This window comes from Melospiza georgiana, chromosome 11, assembly GCF_028018845.1.
Source record: "Melospiza georgiana isolate bMelGeo1 chromosome 11, bMelGeo1.pri, whole genome shotgun sequence".
Taxonomy (NCBI): Eukaryota; Metazoa; Chordata; class Aves; order Passeriformes; family Passerellidae; genus Melospiza; species Melospiza georgiana.
In genome coordinates, this window is record NC_080440.1 from 23,259,824 (window position 1) to 23,278,688 (window position 18,865).

General features: G+C 52.9%; 1 protein-coding gene across 2 annotated transcripts in view; it reads right to left on the reverse strand.

The window, feature by feature from the left end:
- The window catches only part of PHF2 (PHD finger protein 2), a 55,798-nt gene extending 37,767 nt beyond the window's left edge, over nt 1-18,031 (reverse strand). For both annotated transcript variants that reach the window (XM_058032210.1, XM_058032209.1), the window contains exon 1: nt 17,910-18,031. In XM_058032210.1, coding sequence (XP_057888193.1) covers nt 17,910-18,007 — 98 coding nt within the window. In that variant the 5' untranslated portion in view covers nt 18,008-18,031. The remainder of the gene's footprint in view (nt 1-17,909) is intronic.
- Nucleotides 18,032-18,865: the final 834 nt, after the last annotated feature.

Consider the following 18,865-nt stretch of genomic DNA (forward strand, 5'->3'; position numbering starts at 1 on the left):
GCTCCAGCAGGAGACCCAAGACCAGGGAGAGCAGGAGGAACCCAGGCGCTGGTGTGGGCACAGGGCTGAGCGTGCCCTGCATGGATGTCTTTAATTAAGGCCTAAATGAGAGAGAACTCATTGTACTGGACAGACAGGGTTTCACATCACCTCTCATTCACTCACAGAAACACAAATGTGGAGAGAAAGGGGTGGGAGAAGGGAAAAGGGAAAAGGGAAAAGGGAAAAGGGAAAAGGGAAAAGGGAAAAGGGAAAAGGGAAAAGGGAAAAGGCCTCCTCTTGCAAACTGAACAGCATCTGCACAGTCCCTGCAAGGAGCCCAGCAGCTTCAGCCACACCTGGATGCAGGCACAGGGACAATCCCCACTGCTTATCAGATTGCTTGAACTGCTTTTCATCCCAGGAAATGAGCTCAGCTTTTTGACTCGGTTCCCCCCTGCAGGCAGCAGCCCCCCAGCACCTGCCCCACGGCCTGAGGCTGCTGCTGTGGAATGGACAAACTCTCATTCAGTGCTTTGGAAATGTCCAGCTCTGAGCAAGAGCTGAGCTCTGCTGCCCACACAGATGGCTTTCAGAGGCCTCATAAAATCATGGAATATCCTCAGCTCAAAGGAGCCACAAAGACCATGGAGCCCAGCCCCTGTCCCTGCCCAGACCCCCCAACAATCCCACCCTGGGCATCCCAAAGGCTCCTGCAGCTCTGGCAGCCTCGGGGCCATGCCCATTCCCTGGGGAGCCTGGGCAGGGCCAGCACCCTCTGGGGGAAGAGCCTGGCCCTGAGATCCACCCTGGCCCTCCCTGACACAGCTCCAGCTGTTCCCTCAAGTCACCAGAGACTCAGAGCCTCCAAATAAGTAAGGAGATATTTGTGAGGGCTGCAGGGCTGGTACTACATAATTCTCACTGCCATCACTTGAATTCCACCAGTGAAACATTGTTCAGGATTACCAAGGTTTGTAGGGAGCCATGTCCTGTGTGTGTTGAAATCAACAGCTACAAAGACAATCTGACAATGCTCCTTCAAACCAAGCAGTTCTGATACCAGCATGAGATGAAACAACAGCAGCAAAGATGTGCATCCACCACAACATTCCAGATCCGCCAAGACAACTGGGATGTCTTCCTTCCATCCTTATTTCTGGGCCTTGGTGAACCACTATGGTTATTTCTGGGGCTGGCGAGGGGAGCTCTGTCTTCAATCAGAAACTGAGACCAAAACAAAGCCAAAGTCCACTTACAGGGCAGGAGCCTTGGGCTGAGGGCTCCTCAAGGGAAGCTGGGGAGATGCCCACGGCAGCAGGGCTCTGTCCTTTCCAAAGCACATCTGCTGCAGGCCCCTGAGCCACACACACACAGGTACAGCTGGTGACTCTGTGCTTTGCCTTGCTATAAATAATAAGGTTTCATTTCCTTCACAGAGCTTTTGATTTGTTTCCTTTGGGAGACTCACGGGTTATAATGGCATTAATTCCTATTTGCCAACCTTGTCCTTATAAATGAGGATCTTCATTAAAGGAATGTTAAGCGATGAGTACTATAATTAGGACAGATTTAAAATGCAGTGTGCCTAAATCAGAGACTACCTAAGATGTTATCTTTTTTATTAAGATATAATTTGAAGGAGAATTACTGCTTAGTTTAGAATGAATTACATTTTCCAACAAGCTCTTCTCACTGAGGGAATGTACAGAGCAAGGAAAAACACCCTGCTGCAGAAGTGAAGCCCACTCTGAATCCTGATCCCTACTGCTGGCAGATGACTCTCTCATGAAACACACGTGGTTGAAAAGTGCTGGATGAGACTCTTTTCCCCCTAATTATTTTATGTCAACTCAAAATTCTATTCAACTTGCTGTCATGTAATTGAAAATAATTAAAGACTTAGAGAGTGACCCCAACAATCCATCACACAATTCCAGCTGACTGCAATGCCTGTCATCCTCAATGACCTCAGAGGCAACACCTTGAGGAGGTGAACACCTTCACCACTGACTGGGGAGAATGTCCCATGCCCTTTTTTGCACAGGACCATATCTCCTGCCCTATCCCCTGGCAGTGCCAGCCCCATCCCCTGGCACGTGGAAGACCTGAGCTGGGCACAGACACCTGTGGAGCCACCGCTGTGCCAGGTGCTGCTGCTGCTGCTGCTGAAAACTGGGCTCAGAGAACCTGCTCAGCCCTGTGTGATTACAGCTGCCCTGGTGTTTGTTCTCCTGCTCAGCACTGGGCTTCCCAAAAGCAGATGGGAAATAAGCCAAGAGGGAGGGAAACAGAGAAAGAGAGTGGTAAAAAGCAGGAATAAAACAAAACTGAAGGAAAAAAATTGCCAAGCCCAAATTAAAGGTCCCAAATTCTTGACCCAAAAGGTCAAGAAGTCCATTAAACAAACGGAACAAAAATATCGCTCCTCTCAAAATCATTCTGTTATGTTTCATTTATTCCTTGTGTAACTTCACTCAAAGAAGTGGCACTGGTCCACAACGGAAATCTGGGCACATGCAAAACTGTTTCCAGGCTGGGCGGAGTGTGGACTGCTGCTGCAGGGAGCAAGAAGGGCTCCTCCCAGCCTGGGAGCAGGGCAGGTGACAGAGCAGATGACACCACTGTGCAGGCCAGGGCATCCCATCCGGGCCCTGAGGTGCTCCCGGCCAGGGCTGAGCCAACAGGCTGCAGGTGTGAGGAGTGAACTGGTCTGCACATGCCTTGTCTCTGCTGCTTTCTTCCTCTCTCCCACTCCTTTCACCAGCCACCCTCTGTTCTCTGTGTACGGTTTCTATTTCATCTTCAACTGACACGCAGGTGTCAGCCAGAGCCACAGAGGCAGCAGAGCTGACACCCATCCCACTCAGGGTGACACCATCCACACAGCTCTGCTGCCCCACAGCTGCTCACGGCTGCACCTGAGCACACACTGCACTGGGCAGAGCTCAGAAACAAAGCAGCGAGCAGCAGGCAGCACACAGCCCAGCTCAGCCACAGCAGGGGCAGCACACAGCCCAGCTCAGCCACAGTGAGCAGCAGGCAGCACAGGGCCCAGCTCAGCCACAGTGAGCAGCAGGCAGCACACAGCCCAGCTCAGCCACAGTGAGCAGCAGGCAGCACACAGCCCAGCTCAGCCACAGCAGGGGCAGCACAGGGCCCAGCTCAGCCACAGTGAGCAGCAGGCAGCACTCACCCCAGCTCAGCCACAGCGAGCAGCAGGCAGCACACAGCCCAGCTCAGCCACAGCAGGGGCAGCGCAGGGCCCTGCCCACAGCTCATCTCCCCAGCCCGAGGCACTCAGCCCCGGGACCAACACAGCAGCCCCTGCACCCGTGGCCCACACAGGACTCCTGGCCCAGCAGAATGACAGAATCACAGAATCACTGACACTGGAAAAGAATCTGAAGGACAGGGAGTGCAACTGTTCCCCAGCATTGCCAGTGCCACCATCAATCCATGTCCCCAAAGCCTTTCTGCTCCACCCCAAGGGAAGCAGCAGCTCCACACCCTGATGGAGCCCACAGCACTGGGGGCTGTTGCCAGTTTGCTCCATGGACTAGCCTGACACTCACAAGCTCCATCTCCTCAGGCTGCCACCCCAACCAGAGCCTCTGCCAGCAGAGTCACCTCTCCCATGGGGCTTCCCCATGGCTGACACCTACACACAAATGGGGTGCACACCAAGGTTCTGCTGCCGAGGTCACTGAGAGCTCTACAGAGCCAAGGGCACTTGCAAGGGGAGTCCTGCCCTGGGGCTCTGCCCAGGTGCAAACGCTGTGCCAGGTTTGTGGCCACGCACTGGTAAGTGGGCTCATGCACAAAACTGCCCTTTACCCTTCCTGCCTCCGGCTCCCAGCTCATCCCAGTCTGCACAGACAACTCTCCACACCCCTAAAAACCTCCTTTTCTATCTCCAAACATACTGCAAAACTTCTCTATGGAGTTAGTGCTTGGGTTGATCAAATAAATCCTCGTTTATCTGCTGCACGTAATTGGGGGCTGAGTGATGGAGCGGATTCTCTCACACACACTGAGGCAAGCACAGCAGGAAACAAAAGATCCCAGGAATGGACTGATTTTCATGAGCACTTCAGAAGCCACAGGCTGTATTCTGCCCAGTGCAGAAGGGAGTAGGAAAGAGAATTGTCTCAGGGAAAACAATCCTAGAATTATTGTATGACCAACAAAACTCTGTGATATTGGTGTCTCAGCACTCCTTCCTCAGGCAATGGGTCACCTCAGCTGTTGCCCACTGCTCCACGAGAGCTCCAGGAGGGAACAGCCCCCGTCAGACCAGCCTTGCACAAACCCAGCACAATTCATCCTCCACAGAGAAGTGCTGGAATCCAGGCTTCATGTGTTTTCACTCACAGGGCACCTTCTTCCCAAGCACGGGTCAAACTACTTTACAAAAATATCTACTATTAGCATGTGCCTTTTGTTCCTCAGCAAAAACCAACCGGTGACATTGTATAAAAGAAATATCACCCACCCTGGAAAAAAAGAAATCAACCAAACAGAAATAAATGAAGTTTCTAGATTGCAGCAACCTGCACCTACTGCACAGCCCAAGTCTTTGCCAGCATCACACTGTTATGTGGCCTAACTAGAACCTGTGCATGCCAGCAACAAATCTGTTATTCAGAGCTGCAATTCAGAACCCCCAAAATCAGCCAGGGCTCACTGCTCAGCTCCTTGAGACCCTACAGAATGAGGTCTCAGTTTCAAGTTTCAGTACAACACATCACACATGAAGAGGGTGGACGCTGCCAGCTCTCTAACCAGGATGTATCAGAACCCGAGAGACCAACAGAGCCAACTCCCAAGGCAGACTGGCCACGGCAGTGAGCCCTGGCAGGCACAGCCCAGCGTGGCAGCACTGCCAGTGACACTGGATTCAACCTCAGCCTTTCTCTGCTGGCCCAAGCATCTGAAGATTATAAGCATCTCTATCAGGAATGGCACCCCACAAGTGGCAAGGCAGGCAGGCCACCTTCCTGGGAGAGCCCCACAGCAGAGGGAACCCCAAAAGCTGGGCTAAACCTAAGCCCTGAGGAGCAGCAGCCAGCATCAGCTGTGCTGCAGTGCAAACCTGTGTTTACCAAGCACTGCTCGGTAAAACATTCTTTATGCTCTGCCCTCTGCAGTTCCAGGAATTACCTTTAAAAATGAGCACATACACTCCAGGAAATCGGCCTGCAAACCCTTACGCACTGACTGCAGCCTTGCCCTGACCCTGCTGTTCCACTTCTCCCTCCAACAGGAACATTACTGCCAATAAATGCCACTGCTGGAACATCAGCTGTGCAGGACACACAACTCAGCAAACCCCTGTAACACCAGCCCGTTACAGACCCACACCTGCAACCAACGCATCCCTCTGGAATTCCTGATTTTGTGACTTGTCCTCCAAAAGCCACAACGCTCTGAGCAGCACCACTCCTTTGCTTTCATGTTCCCTCTCACTCCTCCTGAGCATCTGCTCCCCCTGCGTGTCACATCCACACCACACGTACAGCAGGAGCAGGCTGGACACGGGCAGTGTCTGACTAAATGGCAGATAAATGCAAATAAAATAAACACCAGCAAAGCCACAGACATCGCTGACTTTGTACAGCAACAACTACCTGTACCTGTGTATTTACACATCCATGTATGTATTGATACACATTAATACAAATCTGAGTACTGTGTGTGTTTGATTTGCTTTAATTGTGACACCCATTTATATAACTTACTTTTAAATCTGAGGTAACTTATCACTGTAATTTGCATAAGCATGCTCAGATCTTGCTAAAAACACTGATCAATGGTTGGTTGTCCTTTTCAGTCACAGGACCATTTTGATGTATTCTTCATAGATACATATAAGCATATAAACACATGGCAATCCTGACAGTACCCCAAAGTTATCTTTCCATGCTTTGTTTTGCATGGCAAACACTCTGAACCAACTGCAACGCTCACAGGGGAAGCTCCAAAATGAGCAGATAGTACAACAAGGAGGGAGAAGGAACAGGAATGGTTTTCACTGTCATATTTACAAAGAACTTACTATATTAAGCCCAACAACCACACAATTAAAGAATGATAAATTATTAACAGAACCTTCAAACCATTCTTGGCTGTTCCTGTTGTTGACACACATAACCCGCTCTTGTACCTTAATTTCATTTCAGCACTTCAACTACATTTCCAAAAGATTAACATCAAATTTCAAATGACCCAATTACAGCTTTATCACATTTTATTCCTATTTCAAGATGCAAACTGGCTTTGTACGCCCATGCTGTGCTCTGTGTGCTCCTCCCATGCCATTCTGCACCATCACCAACCCAGGTGACAGCAAAGGGTCCCCTGCCCACGGCGTGCTCAGCACTGCCCCGTGTGAACTCAGCCATGGTGGGGATGGCCCATGGGGATGGCATGTGTGTGTGGGAGTGATGGACAACATCCTCGACAGAGAGAAACAAAGAGAACCTGTGTGGTTAGAAAGAAAACCATGGCAGCAACAGCCTCAAATCACATGAGTGTCCTTGGATAAGGCATTCAGACTGGGCACTGGGCTGGTATGAAATGATGTCCTTCCGTCCATGCACTTGTAAGGATTTGCTCCACCTGGTCACTGACAGGGAAACCCCAACAGATTTCTTTACCACTCAGGATTTTGCACTGTGGAGGAGCAGCGACAGCTCAGCATAAACACCCAGTGCCACCCAGTGCCACTGGCAGTGAGTTGGCAGTGGAGATTGCTGGTTGTTCTGCTGATGTAAAGTGCTCTTGTCTTCAGCTGATTCAGACATCTGCACATCAATGCACCCCGGCAGGAGGTGGGAACACGGTGAGGTTTAAGGTCCCTCCCAGTGCAAATCATTCTGGGATTCTGGGATTCTGTGGGAAATCATAAATTTCCTCTTTTTCTCCAGATACTCTTCTTGCCTTTTTACAAACACCACATGAAGTGCTAATATTCTTTCACTGCTTGTGACTTATCAACACAAAATTAGAGTTCTGCCCTGCTCTTCTCAAAGGGAAAACCTTACCTGACTGAACCCTTCCAGCCCATGCAGGATGTGCTCCATAAGACACTCCTTAAAAGCCCTCCACAAGACATCCTTCCTTTAAAAAATGGTTGTGGCATTTTCTGTGACATTTCTGTCCCACAGAAGCCCTGTGGCATGAGCAGGACCTGGAATGCCAGCAGGCCAGTGCCACTGAGCCTCCCCATCAGCATGGTTTGCAGTTCAAGCAATCAGTTCTGCTCTGAGAGGGATTTCAGAGTTCCAAGAATGCAAAGAAACACAAAATTCAGAAGGAACCATGCAAAGGCTGGCAGGTGGAGGCTGTGACTGCAGGCAGCCAGACAGGCTCTGCTCCCACTCACCGTGAGATTCCAGGTAAGTGCTCTTCAGAAACACCTCCTTGACACACGTTTTCCTTCCTCAAACCATTCACCAACTCTCACACCACAAAAAAAAAGAAGAAATAATTATTCTGAAGATCATTTGTGAGTGCTTTGTATCTGAAAAACTTCCTTGCAACAAAGCATAAAACAACAGTTTTTCTTGTTCTAAATAAAAAGTCCCAAGCAACCAAAAAACCCCCAACTAAACAACAAAACGTGCCCACCCTCCCTGCAGAAATCCTTCTGGGAAAAAGCTTAGGTCTGAGAACTTAAAAACATGAAGGCTTGGCTCATTGTTGAACACTACAGGCGGCAGCAGCCCTGACTGCAAGTGACATGTTGAATGGATCGTCCCCTACAGCCCCTTGCTTTGGAAGCATGAGGAACAACCCCAGCTCCAGCTCATTCCAGCCCTTTGGGTATTTTTCGAGTAGGACTGTAACTGAATTCCAGCACCTACTTCAGTTCAGCAATTTTTAAATGGAAAAATTTAGCAGTATGGTAAAAAGGGACTTTAATGTATACTTTTAAATCTGAGGTAACTGAGGTAGCAGCCAACAGCAGCTGAGGGCAGCCCCAGATGGTGCCTGGCAGCAGAAGGCTCTGCCCAGCAGCACCCTGGGTGCAGGACTGCTCCTCACACCACCTCCTCACTCACAGCACACATTTCCTGACCTGCTCCCCTCTCCATGCAGTCTGCAAACGCCGCAAGTGAACCTGAAACGTGAACTCCCACTTGTCAGTAACTCCCAGAGCATCCCTCAGGGGCAGTGGGCTGTGTCCTGCCTGCAAAGCAATGTCCCCACCTTCCCTGTGAGCTGCTCATGGGGAGCAGGAACAGTGCAGGAGGAGCACACACACAGCTGATCACACCCAAACCCCCAGGGCACCTGGGATTTAAGGTGTTCCTTTGTGGGGCTGAGCAGGAATCACTGCTGTGCAGCCAGCCTCAGCACTCTGCCTTTCACAGGAGGTGTTTGGGCACAATTGTCCTGTTCTCTGGCCAATCTGGTGCAATGTCAAAAAGAGGGTAAAACTTGATAGAACTGGAAAATGCCACAGGCACTGACAGTGCTGCAGGAGAATGGTCCTGCAAAGCCTGGCGGGGCCCAGGAGCGGGGCTGGGGTGTCTCTGAAAGCATTTGCTCAGTTCCTAACAGTCCTGTGCAAGTCTGTGTCCAAAGAACAAAGGAAAAAAATGTATCTGAGTCCTTGTGAACCCTCTCCATCCATTTTCAGCAAAGTGTCCTGACACACTGTGCCTCTGCCTCTGTGCTCCAGTCTGTGATTTACAAGCAGCATCAGGAATAGTAACAGTTTCTCACCCACAGCTGCATTTCTCCCCTCTGGTATTGCTCATAGTCTCCTGCAGTTTCACTCCCACACCTTCCAGCCATGCTTGATTCCTAAGGACATTGCTGCATCCATGGGCAGGCACCCATTCCTTCCACAGCACCTGGAGCTGGGGCTGTGCAGCAGGGCCAGCTGAGCACGGGGTGAGAGGCTGTGCTGGGGAGGCTGGGACTGAGGGCTGGGGAGCAGCGTGATGCTGCTGGGCTGGGATGCAGCCTGTGCAGGAGGGATGTGCTGCTCTGGGCTGGGATGGAGCCTGTGCTTGAGGGATGTGCTGCCTGTGCTGGGAGTGCAGCCTGTGCAGGGAACAGTGTGCTGCTCTGGGCTGGGATGGAGCCTGTGCAGGAGGGATGTGCTGCTCTGGGCTGGGATGGAGCCTGTGCAGGGAACAGTGTGCTGTTGCCTGTGCTGAGGTGCAGCCTGTGCAGGAGGGATGTGCTGCCTGTGCAGGGAACAGTGTGCTGCTGCCTGTGCTGAGGTGCAGCCTGCTCCCATGAGTGCTGGAAGGACAGAGCTGTGGGCAGGCATCCCTCAGCAGGAGCTGCTGTGCAGCCACCGCAGGCGCCTTGCGATTCCACCGGGCTGAACTTTGTCACAGTCCCGTGCAATAGTCTAAAAATTTCTTAGACTAATAAACTAATAAACATTGGGACAAATCATAAGTGGATGTGTTGCCTTTCCCTCAAGAGCAGCTGTGCTTTCATTTGGCCAATGTGTTTGTCCTGATGCAAAAGAGTTGGTGGATAAGAGTTCCAAATACTGCCAAGAACCACTTTGGCAGTAAAAGCTGTGAATTCATAGGATCTTCTCAGAACACATCCAAGTGTTTTAAGACCTCCTCAGCCATCTCAACAAGAGCAAACCCACCTCTTTTAGAACAAGCCCCACATTCACCTGTAAGGAAAGAGCATCCTCACCTTTTCCAACCCTCCACCCACCTTTTCACCTTCCAGTGGAAGTTTCACTGAGAGGCAATGCCAGAGCAGGAATTAGTCGAGTCTTTGGGATGATGAATCCCTTATCAGCAGCCAGCTGCAGAGCAGCACCTCAGTGCTCCAAGGCAGGAGCAGGGATGAGAGAAGAGGGTCAGAGGGGGCTCCTGCCCTCCCTGGGCACCTGGGCTCTCTTGTGGCTGCTGCTGGCACCTCTGTGACTCGGATTCCTGAAGTGACCATGGAACAAAACACTCAGCAGCCCCACGTGTTTGCCATTCTTTACTCAATGACTCCTCATTCAGGTATCAGGCGGACAGCTTTTTTTAAATTCTTTTTTTTCTTTCTTCAATTCCCTGGGAAACATTTCTGGGGTGTGAAGGAGCTCATCTGCTGCTCACACACTGTCCCCATGGCCTGTAAGGAGCTGGGGGTTCCAGAGGTCCTGCCTGCTCCTGGCCAATAAACTGCTCCTTCTGGCTAAATGAGAGTACACTAGAGAGCCTCCACATTCCTTAGTAACTGCTGCAATCAGTGTGAGGGTATTTAGTGATCAGAATGGAGAGGAAACCCCAGGGGGACAGGATGGTGATCAGGAGACACTGTCCCTGTTAACACTCGAGCCCAGCAGCAACAGCACTGCACCTCCTTTTGCTTCCCCCACCTGCCCCAAGCCAGGCCTTGCTCAGAGGCTCCATAAGGACATTAAATCTCACTTACAACCTGGCTGTGGGGACTGTGCTCCTGCACAATGATCCTGGGCTGTTCTGTGTGCTGCTGCTGCCACAAGGGACACAGCACATATGGCACAGGAACAGCATTCCAGCCAATTTCCACATTTCCATTCCCTTCCATTGAGATGCTAACAGCAAAAATGGAGGTTTAATAAAAAATCACAGCTACTGATATCTAGCAGAAATATTTCACTTCTTTTTTTACTTGTTACATCCTTCCAGTCTGCCAGATGAGGCAGTTGCTGTTTCTGAGAGTAAATGTACTGTGTATTTTGCAAAAAGAGGAAAACACGATGAAATCCATGAGCAATTCCATAAAAACAATAAGGCAGCTCTCACAAAGTTCCAGATTACTGGGTTGACAATTGCAAACAGGAAATTTAAAAATATCTTTGTTTCTGCAATTCTGGTTTATTTTTTCCTGTCAAAATACACTATTGCTTAACTTTCTGCTTGTCTTGACTACTTGCTAAAACAAATGGATGAAGCATTAAAAATTGCTGAATATCCCAGGAGAAGTCTATCCTGGTTGGCTGGGAAGCACAATTACACGCAGGGAAACTCAGCACCCCCACTCCTGCTCTGCCTGCAGGCACAGGACTGAGCCCTCACCTGGAGGAGCAGCAGCCATCAGGTTTGGGGATGTGCCCGAGAGGAAAAGAAGGAGCTCCTCCATGGGCTGCAGGCTGGGAGCCGTGCACAGGCTGTCAGCCTCTTCCAAAGGCCCAGGAGAGTGCAACAAGGAGGGACTTGCACATCCCTGCATGTCCTGGGCTGTGGTCCCAGGGCTGAAGAGCACCAAGCACCAGAACAAAGCAGGAGGTCATGTGTGGGGGCCTGAATATATGTATTGTTATGGAGAGAGTCCTTGTAAGATCTGTGGGTCCTAGTTACTCCAAACGAGCTACAGCTGTGAAGTCCTTAGCTCGTGAAGGTAACTGGAATAAAGAGGGGTGGGTCAAGAGCCCAGGAGGAGCTCCAGAGAGGACACAAAGGACTGGGCTGCAGAGAAGAACAGCTTGGTACAGTGTGGGACTTGAGAAATATGGAATACAACAAGAATACAATAACTGGTGACCCCGGCGTGATGAAGAACATGCAGCCAAACATTGAAAGAAGGTATGGAACCCCTTGACATCACAGAAGATAGGACAGCTGAGAGCTGTGGCAGCCGGAGAGCTGGGACTTTAGAATATCAGCCAGAGAGCTGGGACTTTAGAATATCATATGGCCTTTGAATTAAGGAGCTGTAACAGCAGAAAGCTGTAAGAATATGGCCTTTAAGGAAAAGAGCCTTGGAACATCTAGGGATTTGTATGTGTTCAAGACAGCTGAGAGCTGTGGCAGCCTGAGAGCTGGGACTGCATGTGTATTATAATTGTTAAAAGGGGGGGAATGTGGGGCCTGAATATATGTATTGTTATGGAGAGAGTCCCTGTTAAGATCTATGTACTGTAAGATCTATGTATTAAATCAGTGGGTCCTTATGGAGAGAGTCCCTGTAAGATCTGTGTGTGGGTCCCAGTTACTCCAAGCAAGCTACAGCTGCACAGTCCTTAGCTGGGCAGCAGCTGCAGCTCGTGAAGGTAGCTGGAAGAAACAGGGGTGGGTCAGGAGCCCAGGAGGAGCCCCTGAGAGGACACATGGAGAACTGTGCTGCAGAGAAGAACAGCTTGGTACAGTATGGCACTTGAGAGATACGGAATACAACACTCATGGAATCATGGAATGGTTTGGGTTGGGAAAGACCCTAAAATCATCAGGTGCAGCCATCCCCCCAGCATGGCCAAGTGCAGCACTAACCATGTCCCCAGTCTGAACTTCTCTTAAATCCATCCAGGGATGGTGACTCCACCACTGCCCTGGGCAGCCTGTGCCAGGCATGAAAACCCCTTTGATGCAGAAATTTTCCCCGATATCCAACAGAAGCTTCCCCTGGCACAACTTGAAGCCATTTGCCTCAAGATGTTGCAGCCTGGTCACAGCACATGCTGGAGACTGTGGTCCCCAGGACAGCCCTGTCCCTTCTGGGGGTGGGGAGATGCTCAGCCTTCACACAGCGTGGGGACCAACACCCCAGGAAAAATCTTCATGAGAGACCTGGTGAGATTGGCCAAACACGTTATTGCCATTATATTGTATACCAGAGGGACTTGGATGCAACAGCCAAGTAACATCTGAAAATAGCCGTGCATAAAGTTGTAAAATGGACTGTGAACAGGCTATTTTTTTTTTTTCAGATAAAGGAATTACTGGAAAGGAATTACTATTGGTATCCATCAGCCAGTGTAAGATCTGATAATGCACACCCACTTTACAGAGTTATCAGTCACTGATAAGATGCATGACATGGTCACTATGAAAAACCCACGTGATTCCAAAGCATCAGCTCACCTGCAGCCCAAACAAACCTCCAGCACTGCTTCAGAGCACCTTTATAGGACACCCCCAATGCCACAAACCATGTTTCAATAAAATATTTTCAGAACAGTAGACCCACAGGCTGCCTTACAAGAGAGGACTATGTGGGCAAGGAGAACACACTCCATTTTCAGTGTAAATATATTACACTGCTACTACAAAATTTGTATTGGTCAGAAGGAAGGAAATACGTTAAGGTAATATTAAAGATGGTGCCCTCTGAGTTTTGGAAAGCCTTATAGTGATTGTATAACACTTTTTCTCTTCACTGGTATCTCCCCATATGTAGTTACATCCCTTTGATAATTTTTGTCAAGACATCTTCACCCATTTCCTTTATTATGGAGGTATTCAGCACTAAGGAAAAAGTTCACCTTTGCTTGCAGAACTCATTTCTCTGTAGTGACATGGCTGATAATGCTGCCATCCCACTAATACTGAGCTCAACAGGGACCCAGGTGCCCACAGGGCTGCTCACATAACAGGGCACCTGCAGGCTTGGGCTGCTGGACAGAACTCATTAAACCACAGCATTTTGTCTTTTTTTAAGTTAAACATGAATTGTGTTTAATATTTCTAACATTTTATCCTTCCAGAGGTAAAAGCTGGGTAAGAACTTCTAGAATTAGAAGAATCTTTATATACAAAAATCTTCTGTGATCTATTCTGGCTCTGAGGTACCAGCAGGTTCATGCAGGCCTTTCCACACTACTGTCCACTCTTGGTATTACTTAGACTTGGATTTTCCAGAGCATTCTAGTACAGGCATTAGCATGGCTCGTTCATGATCCCTGTTGTGGGCAGGCCCCCAGAAAAACTGAGCCTGTCATTCACCCCAACTAACTCTCCAGGAAAAATTGAAATAACCGAGATTTTTAGCTATTTGAAAGACTTACACACTTTGGTCCTATCTGAACTCAGCACATGAAAGGAAATCATTCTGGGCACAGCTTGATTAACCTCAGGGATTCCCTCTGCTGTGAGAAAACCAAAGCAAATAGCATTCTAGTTTTAGGATATCCTCATCTTCAAATTTTACCCAAATTTCCAAATTTGCCCATAGCTAGTGATAAGCCTGCGTAAAAGAGTGGAACTAGAGGCTGCTGTGTAAAATCAGACCTGTTTTGGAAAGGGAAAATGCTGAATGCTCTGTTATGAGCATAAAATCTGCCCACACACCGAGTTTAGCTTTGCAGCGTAGCAGAGAAGAGCTTTTCTTAACCCAGCCACGTTCACTCTGTGTGCCAGGGCATCCTGAGTAGCTCCCACCATCACTGTGGGCTGCTCTCACTACTGCACGAGCTGCTTTTGGGTAACTAAACCTTTTACTGAGTTATTGACCACCGCTAGGCCTGGAGCAAGAAGGTTCAAAGTTTAAATATACACGGGGTAATAAAATCCATACTTGTTATCTCATTTAGTGAGCACGATCCCACCCTACGGCACCAGGTGTGGGTTATAAGAACAGGTAACAAAATACTGCAGAGAAAATGAATAATTTACCTTCCCTCACCTGCAGCCGTAATGAGTAGCCCCGTACAGATTTCTAGTTGAACAAACCGGTACAAAAAGGCTTGCCTTGTCTGGGATACAGGGCTCTGTAACCTTGTAACGCAGTTTCCATTGCACATGAGGCACTCGGAGAGCTGTCACCATGCGCAGCTTTCCCCAGCCCCCAGAAGCTGCCCCCGGGAGGGGGAATGGAGGGAGCCCCTGCACAGGCTCAGGAGCACGGACAGCACGGACAGCCAGCAGCAGCACCTGCAGCACCTGCAGCAGCACACCTGCAGCAGCACCTGTGCAGCATCACCTGCAGCACATCACCTGCAGCAGCACACCTGCAGCAGCACCTGTGCAGCATCACCTGCAGCAGCACACTTGCAGAACCACCTGCAGACCTGCAGCAGCACACCTGTGCAGCATCGCCTGTGCAGCGTCACCTGCAGCAGCACACTTGCAGCACCACCTGCAGCAGCATCACCTGCAGCAGGAGCACACCTGCAAGCTGAGGAACAGGCAGAGCTCCCCCCAGCACAGCGCTGAGCGCCCCTGTCCCACACCCCCTGTGCCCCAGCAGCTGCCCAGGGCCCTGTGGCACAGCTGGCATCAGTCCCTGCATCCAGCCAGGCCGACCCTTGAGGCAGCAGTGACCCGTGGCAGTGCTCAGTGTCGGCTTCCTCACACGTCAGGACCTCTCCCTCTTCCTCCTCCTTCCCTGGACCTCTCAGAGCCAGTTCCCATGCCAAGCAGTGGGCACCCTGGCTGTCCCTGCTGCCTCAGACCTGCTGCCAGGCAGAACAACACCGGGACCCCTCCTCAGGATGGCACCCAAGGGGACAGGAGCCAGCACGGGCGATGGAGGGGCCAGGACATCCCAGAGCACCAGCCTGGCTGCTCAGAGCCGAGCACTGAGGGGTGTGAGACCTCCCCAGCCCAAACAGCGACACCAGAGAACACCTGACCCGCACACGGACAGGGGACAAACAGCCCTGTGCCCACTGTGGCATCTCTGTCCTTTGCCTCTAAGATCATCCCCGGCCTTGCCAGACAGCTGGGAGCAGCTCAGGCAAACAGAGAGAACAGGAATCACCGAACCTCAGCTCCACAAGAAGTCACAGGGCTCCGTGAACACACCAGCAGCTCCAGGGCTCCGCACACTTCAGCGCATTTGTCCCAGAAGTGCAGAGGGCTCCATTGCCCTGTGCCCAACTTCTAAACTACACCACACGAGCTTAACACACTTTAGGTACTTTAAAATATCAATTTGCCACCAGAACTGCTGAAGTTGCCGCAGAGACGTTGCCCAGCCTTAGATGAAAGGGAGACTGCGACTGCTGCAGGGATAACCCATGAAAAATATTTATTTTAGATATTTGGGAACTCATGTCAGAAGGGAAACATGAAAACACCTGATCTGCTTCTACAAAACCAAACCAGAAATGACACCTTTTTTTTTCTGAATTGCACACTGTACATCATGTTAAAAAGAAACAGAAGTGTGATTAAAACACCAGGCAATCCTCCCGAGCACTGTGCGGCTGGGCACACTGGCTCAGGTTTGGTTGCCGAACCTATGTAACATTGTATTTTTTGTTGCAGTACTATATAACATTGAATATTTTTGTTGCAGTTTTGTATAAATATTAACATCAGTGCTTTGAATGTCTGGGACAGACACGATTTAATACAATTAAATCCTGATTTTTTTTCTATTTATTTACTTATACATTACCAAAAAAAAGCAAACGGTGTCATGGATAAACTGCTTGCTCCTAATACTCCATGAACTTCTCTGATACAATTATCTCAGGCTTTGACACTTTGAGAAGTAAACTCAGTTTTCTTTCTCTAAAAATCAATCTCTGGGCACTACTATAAACGAAGGAAAAAGAGTACAACACCCCCAGCAGCACTACAAATCATTTCCGTCCCTTATGCCACAAAATTAAACACCTTTCCTCTCGCTGCTGACCCTGAGCTGCCCACAACAAGATCATTTGGTTGATCAGCTCCAAGCAAGGTCTCTTCGCCAGTTTCAATGGAAATTCACCATCCTGTGCAGGCAGCTTACCTCCTGCCGCTGTTTACTCTTCAGCAATTCACTCTGCCATTACTTTGCCTGAAAATCGTAATATTTTCATGTCTTTAAAGTGTCTAAGTTTCAGGTGCACATGCTTGAGGCTTCTCTCCAGCCTCACCTCAGCGTCTGTGCCCGACGGGCCAGCGCGATTCCTGCGAGCTCCTGTCCCGGAGCCCGTGCGGAGCTCCCTTCCGCCAGCACCGCCACCAGGACTGTCCATTTCTGTATTTCCCTTCCTGCTTCCACACAGCTCCCACTGTAAAGGGTAGAACATCATTCCGAATGTCACAGCCAAGCGTCTGGAGTCCTTTATTCTGCGCACGGCGGATCCGCGGGTGCCCCGGTGCCCGCTCGGGCAGAGCCGCTCGCCGCCGCCTCGCCCGCCGGCTGTGCGGGGACTCTGCTGGCCGTGAAAGAGCACAGCCCAACCTGACCGGACCCCTGGCGTGAAAAGCGCTCATCCAGGTGATTTACCTGATTTTAATCGCACTTTTTACACTTCAATCATTCCTGGGGAATCGCTGCCATGCCGCTGTCACTCCATCCTCCTCCTCCTTCACATCCGAAGGGAGCGAGGGGTCCTGTCGGGGGGCTGTCCCCGCGTGTACCCCCTTTAGCCCAGTGCCCACCGGGCGGCGCGGCGGCTCTTGAGGCTCTCGGTGCCCCCCGAGTCGCCGCCCTCGCCCTCATCACACCAGGCGCCACCGAAGTTCCGCCGCCCGCCGCAACTCCGCCGCGGCCGCCCATTGTCTGCGCGCCGGGAGGCGCTTTGGGGAGAAACGAGCCGAAAAGCCGAGTCCTGCGCCCCGCCCGGCCCGCCCGCCGCTCCCCTGCCCGCGGCCCCGCCACGGCAGGCCCCGGCTCGGGGCAGGGCCGGGGGTGCGCGGGGGTCCCCGGGGGCGGGGGCGCTGCCCGGCGGGGCCGCGGGGCGGGCGCTGCGCCAGCGAGGGCTCCCCCGCCCGCTGCCCCCGCCCCGCCCGGCCCCGGCGCCCGGGGGCTGCTGCCAGGGCGGCGCTCCCCGCGGCCCCCGGCCCTCCCCGGCACCGGGGAACCCCGCGGGAGCCGAGCCGCGGTGCCCGAGCCCTGCCCGGGCGGGAGGCCGAGGCGCGGGGGCCGAGCCCGCTGACAGCGCGGCCGAGCCCCGCAGCCGCCGCCGCCGCGGCCCCTCGCTCCCCGCCCCGGGCCCGGCTCCGGGAGGGACGCGGCGCGGAGCCGCGGGCGGGCGGCGCAGGGCGGCCCCGTCCCCTCCCCGGGCGCGCACAATGGCCCCCGCCAGCCCGGGGCTCCGGTGTCACCGCGGGGGGAGCAGCTTTGTGTCGGGAATGCGGCCCCGAGCCCACAAAACACACAAAACCAGCGCGCGGGGAGCGCGGGAGCGGCGCCGGGAAGCGCGGCTCCTCCTTCCCCGCTCCGGGAAGGCCTGCGGGAGGGAGCGCGGCGGCGGGAGCACCGGGGGCGGCGGGGCCGGGGCCGGCCTCGGGGTGCCGGGCGCGGTGCGTTACCTGCCGTGGAACCAGTCCTTGCAGGCGTCGCACTCGATCATGAAGCGGGTCACGTCGTAGGGCAGCCGGCAGATGCAATAGACGGGCACCGTCGCCATGTTCGCGCCGACCGCGCCGATCCGCTCCGCTCGCGGCCGCCCGCCCGCCCGCCCGCCCGGCCGAGCGGAGCGGAGCGCGGCGGGGCCGAGGCGCCGAGGGGGGCGGCACGGGGGAGGAAGGGGAGAGCGGAAAAACAGAAATAATGCAAAATAATAAAAAACGCTATAAAACCGCGACAGCGGATTTAGGGCTCCAGAGGGGCGGGCGAGCGGTGCCGGAGGACGGGGAAGCGCTGCCCGGAGCCGGGGGCCATGGCCAGGTCCCGCCGCCCGCCGGCGCCGCGGGCCGGGGCTCTCTGTTGTTGTTGTTGTTGTTGTCCCTCCAGGATGGTGATTCCCGGTGCTCGGCGATCGCGGCGGTGCCCCCTGGTGACAGCCCGGCGCGGCCTCCCCGGCGGGCCCGGCCTTGCGTCAGCCCGGAGGGAGCGGGGCCGAGCGGGGCCGGGCCGGGCGGAGCGGAGCGCGGCGGAGCGGGGCTCCCGGTCGGGGCCGGGGCGCGGCGGGGGCTCGGCGGAACGCGCGTGTTTTTGTTAACCCCCGCCTGCCGGGAGGGAGCTGCCCCCAGCCGGGGGGGCCCGGGGGGCGGTGCGGGGGCACCGGGAGCGCTCGGGGGCTGTGCCGAGGGGGGGACCCCGCTCGGGGTGTCTGTCTGCCACGGCGGGCAGAGCCCAGCCAGGAGCGGGGCGCTCCGGGCCGCCCCAAGGGCCAGGGAGCCCCGAGAAGCGGCCGCAAGTGCGGAGCGAGCCGCGGGAGCAGCGCCCGGCTGGGTGTGCGGAGGGGCGGCCAGACACACAGCGCGCCCGGTCCGCACCTAAAGCACCCAAAGGAACGAGCTTCTTTCTCTTCAGTAACATGATC